Genomic DNA, 12,426 nt, shown 5'->3' with positions numbered 1-12,426 from the left:
ACAGATCATTCCTTAATAAGGAAATACGCTAAAAATATTAGCCTTCTAGCTCAATGAACTGCAAACAAAATTGAGAAACTACTCATGATATTGGTTAATGGTTCCACTGGATATTAATATTAATTCAACTGAACCTTAATATTTTTATTGTATTTATTTCTCTGTATGCTTATTACTGATAATTTGGTCAGGCAAAGGCATCAATGTCTCCTTTTGTTTTGTTTTTTCAACCCAGGGCTCTTATTTTAGAATAAAAACTCCTAATATTAGGAATTCTGAACTCATGAAACATGCAGACTTCTATCTGGTTTGTAATACAAATAATACTTAATTTAAACTAAAATGTATGTATTTGTAATATGCTCTAAAATATTTAGTTGGAAACATTTATAACACAGATGCTGACTTTGTAATAGTGGCCTCAGCAACCTAAATATTGCAATCCTGTCCCACAGAGTTTAGGACAACCTAGTTATGTGATCAACCACTATCTTAGAACATGCCTAACCAACAGGCTGAAAATAACCTGCCATCAGTTCATCCAGTTAACTTCATTACTAGCCCTACCCAACATGATTCTTTGTAGTCTTCTGTAATTCAAGATACTGATCATTACTTTCCCAAGAACTTGGATCCTAGCATTCTTAGCACTACCTAAATTCTCCACCCAATCCCAGTGTAGCATCTTGATATCACTAGACAATAAAAGTGGCCTATGTAGGTGATTTATATATAGGCCTGTATAACATTAATACTAACACAAATATTAACACAAATATGAGTTAACCTTGGGATTTCAAGAAAGGAAATGTGCATACCTTTTTGATCATTCCATTGATTTTTACAATATAAATGACTAAAATTGAAACATTTTTGCAATAATCTACAAGCATTAAAATGCATACAGTTCAGACAATTTAATCACTGTTTCTTCATTTTGACAAATTTATAAATTGCATAATTATACAAAACAATATCCCATAACATCATCAGGCTTATCTATTGATGTATTTGCAATAGAACCTGAATGCTATCTACTGGTATGATAAAATAATGCAAATTTAATTGCTAAACTAAGGTTCTAAAACCAATGCCACCTTACCAAACTTACCAAATTAGAATTTTTAAAAGTGCTATCTATGCATGTTGCCTTTGCATCTTGAAAGAAAGGTAGATTATACATCTAATCAATTCATTAAAAATGTTTCAGAATACCTTTCTGTACCTAAATTCATTTGGAATGAATTCTACAGACTTTGCAAGCCATTTCCAGTTTACTCAAACTGAAATCAAGAAAGCTATTCAAATATCATTTTGAAATTTAGAAAATGTGCATGCAACTATAAAAGAATTACGGTTTGCATAGGAGTGCATGAAAGAGTTACAAATTCTAGGAATATATGCTACTCATTATTTTGCACCACTGGCTGGACTGCTAACTCGGTTTCTACTATCCTTTAATATTTTAAAATTTGCTCTGTCTGGAGAGTCCATTGGAGTAGGAAACCTTTAAACAAGTAATAAGGTAGCAGAAAATCCATCCTGAAATTCTCAACCTAACCTACCTCCCAGGGAAGCACAGAATCCAGGTAATCCAGGATTACTTGACAGATTCACCCCCAGACAAAAGCATCCCAAAACCAACAGTTTGTGCCTTCAAGTTCTGGGTGCATGGACTGTCATCTAACACAGGGGTCCCCAACCTTGGCAACTTTAAGCCTGGAGGACTTCAACTCCCAGAATTCCCCAGCCAGCAAAAGATAGGGAGCAAAGCTGGCTGGGAAATTCTGGGAACTGAAGTCCACCAGGCTTAAAGTTGTCAAAGTTGGGGACCCCTGATCTAACTCATTCTAGCTTTCCAAACACCTATTCTAACATTTGCATTTTAGCTAAAAACCCAACTCTTTTAAAACAGGCTATTGTGGGAGATACTTTTCTTGCCAGGATCTCATAGAATCTGCAGAATAACTGCCGGGAGTTAAAATTAGACTGTTGCAAAAAAAGAAAAAAGAAAAAGAAAAAAGCCCAGTTCTGAGGCAGGTATAGATATCTCAGGCCACCCGCTCTTAATTTCCAACTCCTTCACCTTGAGACTAAGTTGTTTGGCTTGCAGATGACCCCCGGCTAAATTTCCACCCTCCGAAAAATTTCCTCACTGCGCTAGAAATATAGGATCTGCCCTCTGCCTCCGACTGCTATGTCTCTCACCTGTCCTCCAAGGTGTCATCCACCTAAAGTCCACCTCCACGCATAAAAATAACCAAGCGCGGGACTGAACAGGGCACGGGAACCAATGTATTCTTCATAACGGAGTCTTAATTTCAAATTTGCCTGGTCCACCGACGCCGTGCAGGGCATGAGGGAAAGGCGAGAGGGGGGACGGGGGGGATCGCTGAGGTGCCAAGTCCTTTTAAAAACATGTCACATGCCCCGATAAAGTTCAGACGAGGTTCCTCCTTTCCCTCTCTCCTATTGGTCGACCAGAAGAACGGAGCCTCGAGATCGGAGTCCGTCGCGAGCTTCCATTGGGCCAGCCCTTTTGTCAGTCACCCGGCAGGCGACATGACTGATACAAAGTTGCTGCGACACAAACTAGAAAATGTATCTCTTCTTAAAGCCGTAGAGCCTCTGTAAGCAGAGCGGCTCGCGTCGCTTCCCTGGGGGGGGGGCTTTAAGTTCCCTCCGCCTCCCTATCAATGCCAGGAAAAGTGAGATCTAGGAATTGATCTCTGAAACACGAGCGATAGCAATAACAACAGGGATACAGGCAGATTCTAAAAGGGAAACCCGCTCAATCCGGCCGGGAGTTATAACTAGATCCCACGCCCTCAAGTTGCCAGCCCTTCCTAAATTGCATCCCTCTAACCCAGGCGTTTCCAACCTTGGCAACTTTACGCCTGGCGGACTTCAACTCCCAGAATTCCCCAGCCAGCAAAGCTCGGGAAAGCTGGCTGGGGAATCCTGGGAGTTGAAGTTCGCCAGGCTTAAAGTTGCCAAGGTTGGAAACCCCAACCCGTTTGCTCTTAGAAAAGAAAGAAAGAAACCACGCTAAGATTCGAATTGGGAGGGTTCGCTTCCCAAGTCACCCCTGCCCGCCCCTCGCGATATGGTCTCCACCTGTATCAAGGTAAGCGCTTGGGGAATCCCGTCCCATCTGCCCTGAAGTCCACTCGATGAAGCAAGGACACTCAAGCTTTCATCTCTTGCAGCGAAAAATCGCCACGCTTGAACAGGGCAGCAAATAAATCCATCTTGTCTCCACCACCACCCCACTCCAATTTTTTTTAAAAGCAAAAAAGCAAACAGAAACCTTATGAAAAGGCTCAAGGACTTGCCCTCTGGTTCTCAGATTGGATTTTATTGCGTCTAGTAGGTTCTTTGCCAATTGCTTATTTGGATTTTTTTTTAAGTTGCACAGACTGATAAGCAAGGGCCATAAAAATTAACTCCCAAACTCTAAAACCCTTTTAAAGCAGGTCTTGGAAACATTTCATCACACGCTCCATCTTTGTGGCCGGAGTTTCTAAATATATTTTAGAAAGACAATGACATCCTCTCCCCCTCCCTCCTTTTATTGGACGGACAGGAATGCCGCAGGTTTTGGGGCTTCACGGAAAACCGTCTCAACCCCATACAAGCGCCCCCTCCCCAAATTTTTGACATCCCACCCAAACGGCAGCGGTGCTAACATTCCCCCGCCAGCTCTTTCCCCCTCCCCTCCCTTTGCGTGCACACCCTTCTCGATTCAGTTTCCCTCGAATAAAAACGCCCAGCTCCCCCTCCCAAAAAACAATAGCCTAGAGAAATAAAGTTAAATGCGATTCAAAGCAAGCCAAGCTGCAGAAGTCCACTGATGGCACGCGAAGCAGAAATCATTCCAAAACAACACTTTTCCACAGGCAAAAACGTGCTTAGCGATTTTTTTTAAAGGAACCCCCCCAAAAAATCCAAACCTACCCCTCCCAGGCTGTTTTCTTGCAAAAGGGGAGAGGGGAGAGAATCCAACTACTCGAAAATATAGATTGACTATCTGAGATGTCACGTGTCCTTAATGTTTTTAGCCTTTTAATACATATTGATCCGCAGATTTGTTTGTTTGTTTTTGCAGCCTGGATCAGCTGGAACCTCGGGGCTACTTTGTGGCCGAAATGCTCTTGCGGTGCCTTTCTCTCTCCCTCTATTTTCTCCTCCCCGCCCGCTAAGTTTTAAATTAGATTAGGCGAGGACTGGCAATGACTTGGAAGTGCCTCTTCTGCATATTTTGGCTCAGAGAAGGCACTTCGTCTGACGAGGGCTCCCTCTTAATCCTTCTTTTATTCTCCGCGGAATGGCATTTTTTTATTCCTCTCCAGAAGAAACTCCCCCTCGGTCACTCTTTGCTCTTTACCTGTCCGCCTCAGGACTCCAGTCAAAAGGTGGTATGGCTTTGGGGTGCTTTTCCCCCCCTCCTTTCCCTGGACTCACCTTCATTTTTCTATTCCCGTTTCGACTTGCAATGGCCGGAGGAACAAGGTCCCTCCGGGTCCGCTCCAGAAAGCGGCCGATTAAGGGAAGAGTAGCGAGGAAAAAGGTGGAATCCGGAGGAAACCGGGGCTTAAATCCTGAAGAAGACGGACCAACCCGCCAAGGAGCTGGCTAGGGACTCCCGAAGCGGCGTCTTCAATAAAATAAAAAATAAAAAATAAATTCAGAAAGCAATCCTCCTCAGCTTCTCTGTCAGGCGATCCAGGGCCGTTCATGAACGGGAAGCGGAGAAGTCCACTCGGTTGAACCCTCTCCTCGGTGACACCTCTCCGCGAGGAGGACCGGCTCAAGGAAGCGATTGTTGTCCCCGGCTGTCACATCGCCGACCGCGGCTGGAAAAGCGTCGGGGAGGAAGACTGGAGCTTCGGATCCAGCCGAGGTTTCAAATTCTTCTTTGGGAAAGGAAAAGGGGGGGAAGGAAAAAACAGGGCGGAAATCCACCAACTTCCAGGTAAAACTCCCGTCTGCGCCTGCAGCGCCACTGCCGCCGCCGCGGGAAGAGGTGGGTGAGCGAGCGAGCGAGCGAGCGAGGGTGTAAACTTTTCTCTCCCCTCCCCTGGCGGCTCCTCAGAGCAGCCCAGCCTGCGCGGGTGTCCTTCCTTCCTTCACCTTCCTCCTGCCTCCGCCGCCGTTTTTCTCCCCTCCCTCCTCCTCCCCGCTTCCAAGGATTTTTCTCTCACACTCGCGCACTCTGCCGCTGGAGCTGCGTCCCGGTTTGCGGGAGAAGAAGCAGCAGGAGGAGGAGGAGGAGGAGGAGAGGAGAGCGGGAGGGGCAGCCAGCGCTCTCTCTCTCTCTCTCTCCAGGCGTGTCTCGCGGCGGACGCTCAGAGCCAACGAGGTGGCCTCCCTGCCTCCTCCTTCTTCCCGCCCACCGGGCTCGAACGGGAAGGGAGAGGTGGGGGGACAGAGAGAGAGGCAGGCAGGCGAGCTAACACGGACTGCCCGCCCGACCGCCACCGGCTTTCCCGTCCAGTGTCTGCTCGGACTGAGCGGCTCGGGCTCGCTTTTGCGCACGGGCGGAGAAGGGAAAGCCCGAGAATCTGCCAGGCCAGCGACCCTCGTCGTAGCTGTTGGGGAGGGTGGGGGTGGAGAGAAAACGCTGCCGCTATTAGTGACGCGGGAAGGGTGGCCGTTCGCGCGGGCCTTTGCTCTTGGTCACTGCTCTCTGGCCGCTACTTGCCTCCAGAGCTGCTTCTTTTCCTTCCACCTTTGCTCCACTCAGCGATGGCACACACAACAGGTTTTTGTTTCCTTTTCAACCTTCCTCCGCCCTGCCCGTGTCTCTACACGTGCCGGCTGGAGGGAAGGAGGGGAGAAAAAAAGACAGAAAAAGGAGACGCGTTTCACAGGCAAAGTTTATAAAGGCTGCTTTTAGTAGCCGGCGCGGAAGAGATTCGCAGGGATTCGTTGCTTAAGTACTAAACTAGAGGTCTCCAACCTTGGCCGCTTTAAGCATGAAGAACTTCAACTCCCAGAATTCCCCAGCCAGCTTTGCTCACTCTCTTTTGCTGGCTGGGGAATTCTGGGAGTTGAAGTCCTTCAGCCTTAAAGCGGCCAAGGTTGGAGACCCCTAAATCTAAACAGATCCAAGGAGATGGATGATTTTGGTGCCAACCTGTGTTTTTAAGAGTTCGGTTGGGGAAGAGGGTGTATTGAGGTGAACTTGAGTTAGAAAGGAGGGAGAGGGAGGAAAGAGGAGGGGTCCTGAAGGGAGGGTCAAGGATAGGGAGCCACCCCTCCCTTAAACATTCCCCCCCCCATTTATGAACCCTTCAAGTTAACAGCGGCTTCTCTTAAAATGGCAATGAAGAGATGCTTCTCTGAAACCCCACATAAAAATCATTTTAGTCTTCACTAGTGATAAGGTCTTTCCAAATCTGTTGGTCTAGATTATTAGTTGCATTTAAATAGCCATGTGTGTTTTATGCTGCTCAGAAATGCAGTTATATTATTCATGTCCGTGTTAATGAACAGTATCACAGGTTGAGTGCTCATATGACAGCATAAGTGGAATGAAGACTTTTTTTCCCATTATTTTTTTTATATGAAGTACTTCCATATACAGGTCACCCTCATTTAGCGACTGTCTTGGACAGCAACCATTCACAGAATGCTGATTAAAAAGTAACATTGTAACCAGTTCTCATCTTTATGACTGTCACAGGTCTGTAACACAAAAGAAAGCCAAAGATAGCAACATAGTCACAGTTTTGCTTAGAGATCACTTTGCTTAACATCTGAGTTGCTGTTCCAACTGCAGTCACTAAATAAGGACTATTGTATCCTTTCAAATCACACCTTGATAACATGTGTTGTAACAGTAAAAAGGAGACTATTGGTGAAAAAATGTGAGACTGTTCCTTAAATTTAAAGGGTAGATTCAAATCCATTCTTATAATGAATAATTATAAGAATTCTGTGGGGAATTCTCAGCCACTATTTAGGAATATTTTAATTTCAGAGGTTGGGGAATTCTCGGCCACTGTTTAGGAATATTTTAATTGCAGGGGTATTATTTAAATTAAGCAATTACTGTTAATGAGCTGGTAAGGTAGGATGAGCAGCAGGAAGTGAGGCTATTCAGAGATAGCTTTCTGCATCAGAGTCGCCTTTGATCTTGATGTCTTAAATGGTAAGGGTTCTGGGTTGGCATTGCCAGGAAAGTTTGAGAGGTCCCTTTGTACCGTAGTACTTGTATGTCGTCCTAATGAAAAAAAATGTCCAGATCAATATTTCCCAACCATGGTAACTTCCCGAGTGTGTGGAATTCCCCTGTCAGCATGCTGTCTAGGGAATTCTGGGAGTTGAAGTCCACACCTTGACATTGTGAACATTGATCAAGATAACACTTGTGGTTGACTGAGAATATAGGAGTTATGGATCATACTAGAACACAGGTGTCAAACTTGTGGTGTCACGTACCCGTCATGTGACATTTGTTTCCTGACATTTGATGTCACATGTGACATGATGTTTTGTGACATTTTTCCCATTTGCAGAGCTGGGGTGGACATGGCCTGCGCATGATACATCCGGCCCGCGGGCCACCAGTTTGACACGCCTGTACTAGAAGATACCATGTTGAAAAAAATTGCCATTTTAAAAAAGTATATTATAAAAGCACAGTATGTGTTCCCAAGATGCTGTGTTTTTTTCAGGCTTTAGCAATGCTGTCAGGCTCTAATGTATACATTGTGAGCAGAACTGCTAAGTTTATAGTTAAGACCTTTGAGCTAAGAACTCGTTATATCAAACAGATTGGGTTTCTTGTAAGGTGATGCATTTATCTGAATGCTGATTCTTTTTTATTTACCACCTATATATTTTATTACTGTATTTTCTTTTATTTATTTTACTCTGGAATTAGATCCTATATGTTATTTTTATTTTATCTTTTGATGTGATTGTAAGACCAATCAATTAATAAACTACTATCACTACTGCCAATGCTCTCGTTTTTCCTCTCTGTATACAAATGGTGGGAAAAGAAGAGGGGACATTATCTAAGAAGACAGCCAGAATAATAGAGAATTTAGCTTTATTTATTTATTTATTCCCTGCTTTTATTATTTTTACAGATAATTCAAGGTGGTAAACCTGTCAAAAACACCTTCCTCCTTCTACCCATAAAGAAAAAAAATACATTTGATGATCCAGGTTTATCAGAAGAAAATTGATTTGGGAGAGACCTGATAGATTTATACAAAGTGCAAAAGGAAAGCAGATAAAGATAAAAATTTTCTGTCTATATTGGTGGCCCTCACTTAGCAATGGTAACCGTGGCTGGCAACCCTGTCACTAAGCGAAGCAGTCGTAAAGCATGTCACAGGACTGTGCCAACTTACAATGGCAATTGTAGCAGTCCCAGTTGCCGTTGTTAGGCAAATCCTGTGCAGTCATAGGATGGCCCGAATCCTGTGCAGTCATGCAATGGCCATTTGTGATCTCATCCTGGCCTTCCCCATTGGCTTTGCTTGTTGGAAGCTGGCAAGGAAGGTCACAAATGACATTCAAGTGACTGAGATGCTGCATATGTCATCATTGAGGGCTATAATTCAAATTATGATCACATGACTGCAGACATGCTACAACAGGAACCAGTTGTCAGTCCTTATTCAGTAGCCTCATAACTTCAAACAGTCACTGGACAAGTGGGTGTTCACCGAGGACTGCCAGTAGTATGAAAACTTGGACTCATTCAGTCAGACAAGTTAACCAGCAGAGACAAGGAAAAATCTTTCACGTGATATTTAGATGGTGACATTTTTAAAAAGAGAAATAGGCATAACCAAGAAGGCTAAGTCTAGTAGTCTATTAGGTTGACTATAATCCCAATGCTATACTTTCATATGAGAAAGTATCTTATTTAACAGCACAGGATGCTAGTTTAACACAGCCCTACCCTGTTCTGGTACATTTCAAGAATATGTTATATAAGACCAATCCATCTAGAGCAGGGGTCTCCAACCTTGGCAACTTTAAGCCTGGGGAAAACCAGCTTTCTGCGGAATTCTGGGAGTTGAAGTCCTCCAGGCTTAAAGTTGCCAAGGTTGGAGACCCCTGCTCTGGAGAACTCCAGTTTGTGAACCATAATTTTTAGCATAATCTTTTCATCATCTAGTAGGTACATAGGTAAGAGAGAGAGAGAGATGATAGACAGACAGACAGACAGATGATAGATGATAGATAGATAGATAGATAGATAGATAGATAGATAGATAGATAGATCTTTTAAAAGATGGCTTTTGATATATCTTTTATTTTAGGTATCACAACGCTGAAAGTAAAATGCAAGTAATCCATGGGTACATTCATGATGGAGTACAAAATTTATGAGAAACTGACGTAAATTAGAAGAAAGACGTTTTTACTGGAATCTTTGTGCGAAACAATTAAGAATTAAAACAGTTGATTTTAAACTATTTTTAAAAATTTTGGGAGATTGCCTTCTGAGTTCAACTTGGCTTCAGTATATGCTTGGCACAGTATATACTTGGCATATGAAACATGTTTTAAGTAAACAGTACAACTGGGTTTCTTTAGCAACCTTTGAGGTATAGTAGTCACAATTTTAACTTTGCTTGAACAAACCCCAAACTTCAATTTTATAAGGCATTAAAAAGTGAAATAAAGGTTAATATTTTTGTACAGCACAGGTCTGTTCTCCAAACTTGCTGTTTAAGTCCTGGGCATTTTATTACCAAACCAAGGAATTTCAGTGGGATTTTGGGATGAAGTGTCTTGTTTATATAGGACCTGGGTGCTCAGTTGGTCTTGTGACTGGTTGAATCATAAGACTGATTGAGTCGCAAGACCAACCAACCAGGAGCTATATAAACAAGCAAGACACTTCATCCCAAAACCTCACTGAACATGTTACCTAGTTTGATAATGAAAAGTCCAGGAGCAGTAACAGCTCAGAGAACAGACCTCTGCCAACACTTACAACCTGAGGTATGAATATTCTCAACAATTTCTAAAGGTTAATATTACCTAGATATATATCTGTGGAAGAAAGAACTAGACTATCCAGTTTCAGCAGATCAATGGGCCCAGGTAAAAAAATGTCAGCTATGCTACTTATTTAAAAAATAAAGCAAATTCATCAATAACTGTTATTTTGCAAGTATCCCTAGCTGCTTCATGTTCAATTTTCTCAGCATAGAAAGTAGAAGCATCCATGACCCAAGGAAGGAGACTAAGCAACTATCACCATCTGTCTTTGCATCAGTTGAGCCATGAAAAAATGGCATTAGAATGAGCTGAGGAGACCAACTCTTGTAGGATGCAAGAAGCAGCTATTTTTGCACTTGGCAGTTGGGTGGTACTGATTGCTGGTTACATTGAACTCTAATTGTACCGGAACATTATTGTATTTAATGTGAATTTTATGCATATTTTAAATGATTAATAATAGAGATGAGATTTGAAAATATAGAATTGTATTCATTCATATTGATGATAATTATGAACAAATAATAACCCAACATAATGGAAGTCAACCCTATCAAATAATAGTGTTGCCCAAACAATCATTTGGGTTTGATAAATCAATAAAGGCAGAGGTGTTATTCAGCAGGTTCTGACCAGTTCTGGAGAACCGGTAGCGGAATTTTCGAGTAGTTCGGAAAACTGACAAATATCATCTCTGACTGGAGATTTTACAATATCCTTGCCCTGCCACGCCCACCAAGCCACACCCACAGAACCAGTAGTAAAAAAATTTGAATTCCACCACTGAATAAAGGGAATACAGAGCTAATGTGCCATGGAATATTGTGTTTATGCCACTGAAGTCCAAGGATAGGGTGAATGCTAAGGACATAACTTATGGATTTACAACATAGCTATATTATTCAGGATGTTTATGTACAATCTCATCATACACTTTAACAAACACAAAGTCTATTTGCACTGAAAAATAAATAAACCAATTGAAAGAGGGTTTTTTAAAATATATACTTCCTGCCTAAAGAAAGTGCATCAATTTTACAGTATGCAAGCATTTTGGAGGCGCAATCTTCATAAGCAGAGCATTCCCTGATTATTTCACATCTCACACCTGGCTGTGAAAAAGAGCATGAGCACATGACTTTAACTTTTGAATACACTAACACAAAAAATATGCCTTTATATAAGAAGAAAGACATCAAGGAGATTATAAGTTTCAGTGTACTTTTTGTGAAAGAAAAGATACACAAGAAGAAGTATCTGGGCATGCAACTCAGAATAATGCTTAAAGGATTACAGTTGCAAGAGAAAGTGTAGATTTGTTTTTCCAAAGAGGAAAGCATAGATTTTGAATATTTTTTGTCTACCGTTTATGAAATTATTTACAGGTGAAGGTCCTGGTGGCCATGAATTATATACTTGGAAGAACTTCTGCTGAAGTAGAGTGTTGAATCGTGGGCGAGAGAACACGCGGGAGGCTCTGATTGTTTACTTCTGTTTATTGCATCATTCAGAACAAAGAACAGCAGCTGTGGCAGCTCCTTTTACAGTGGAGCTGCTGCGGCTACAACCAGTGACGCCTCTTTAATTTCCCGCCACCGCGGACCAACCAATCTGTGGTGCATATGTAAATATCTAACACAGAGGGCATCTAACAGTACAACTAACACCTAAATACAGTCTGGGCTGCATTTTTATTATTAGATTTTAATCCCGCTTCTTTTTCTTACAAACAATAACCCCGTGAAGTGAGGTGAGTTCCAAGAGAATGATTGGTTCAAAATCACCCGGACAGCTTATATGTCTAAGGGAAAGCCAGAACTAATAGTCTCCCAGTTTCTAGGCTGGCATCTTAACCACTATACTAATTTATAAATAATTATCATTGCTAACAGTAGTTGAGGAAGTGATTTTTTGTGTTGACCACAGTGGTGACACTCACTTTGTCTCATTGCTTCCTTTGCACATTTTCCTTCTTTCCTCAATGGCAGGCACTGGCTGGCAATTTCACACTGACAAATCTCGTGCGGACTGTTCTTGTTCAATATAGCCTCACAAGCCTGAGAATATAAATTATCTGAATTCCTTTTGATCTACTCCCATTTTAGATTAGACTCCAGCCGGTAAACAAATTGGTTTTATTTATTATTGACAGTACGAGTTGTGCATTTATGGAACAAGCACAATGGTGCATAACCCACAATGAAAAATAAATTATAAATCAAGCACGAATAAACAAAAACATTTTATTAACCTTGGATCAGAATACAACAGTGAGTAAACTGAACCTGGATAAGAATGAACCAGATGTTTTATGTATTTAATATAATTGTACACCTGCCTTTCCTAAGTTTTCAAGAGTTATGAAATCAAAATAAAACTGTTAATAATGAAATCCAAATAAATTTTCCTAAATATTATCATACAATGTAATAACAGCAATAAGAAAAC

General features: G+C 42.0%; 1 protein-coding gene across 4 annotated transcripts in view; it reads right to left on the bottom strand.

The window, feature by feature from the left end:
* NR3C2 (nuclear receptor subfamily 3 group C member 2) overlaps window positions 1-5,187 on the bottom strand; it is a 159,488-nt gene extending 154,301 nt beyond the window's left edge. The window contains exon 1 of one of the 4 annotated variants that reach the window (XM_087963045.1): window positions 4,465-5,187. Coding sequence is in view for 2 of the 4 variants with exons in the window: in XM_026668770.2 (XP_026524555.2) it covers window positions 2,209-2,227 (19 nt within the window). In the remaining 2 variants the exon portion in view is untranslated. Of the gene's footprint in view, window positions 1-2,208; window positions 2,447-4,464 lie in introns of those variants that run through there. The other 3 variants (XM_026668771.2, XM_026668770.2, XM_026668769.2) reach the window with 3 other exon arrangements.
* Between the last annotated feature and the right edge of the window lie 7,239 nt (window positions 5,188-12,426).

Source organism: Notechis scutatus, chromosome 4 (genome assembly GCF_049901735.1).
Source record: "Notechis scutatus isolate UNSWTSFEM ecotype Mainland chromosome 4, rNotScu1.2, whole genome shotgun sequence".
Classification (NCBI taxonomy): Eukaryota; Metazoa; Chordata; class Lepidosauria; order Squamata; family Elapidae; genus Notechis; species Notechis scutatus.
The sequence above is the reverse complement of the archived record's forward strand: the minus strand, read 5'-3'. Positions and strand labels throughout refer to the sequence as shown.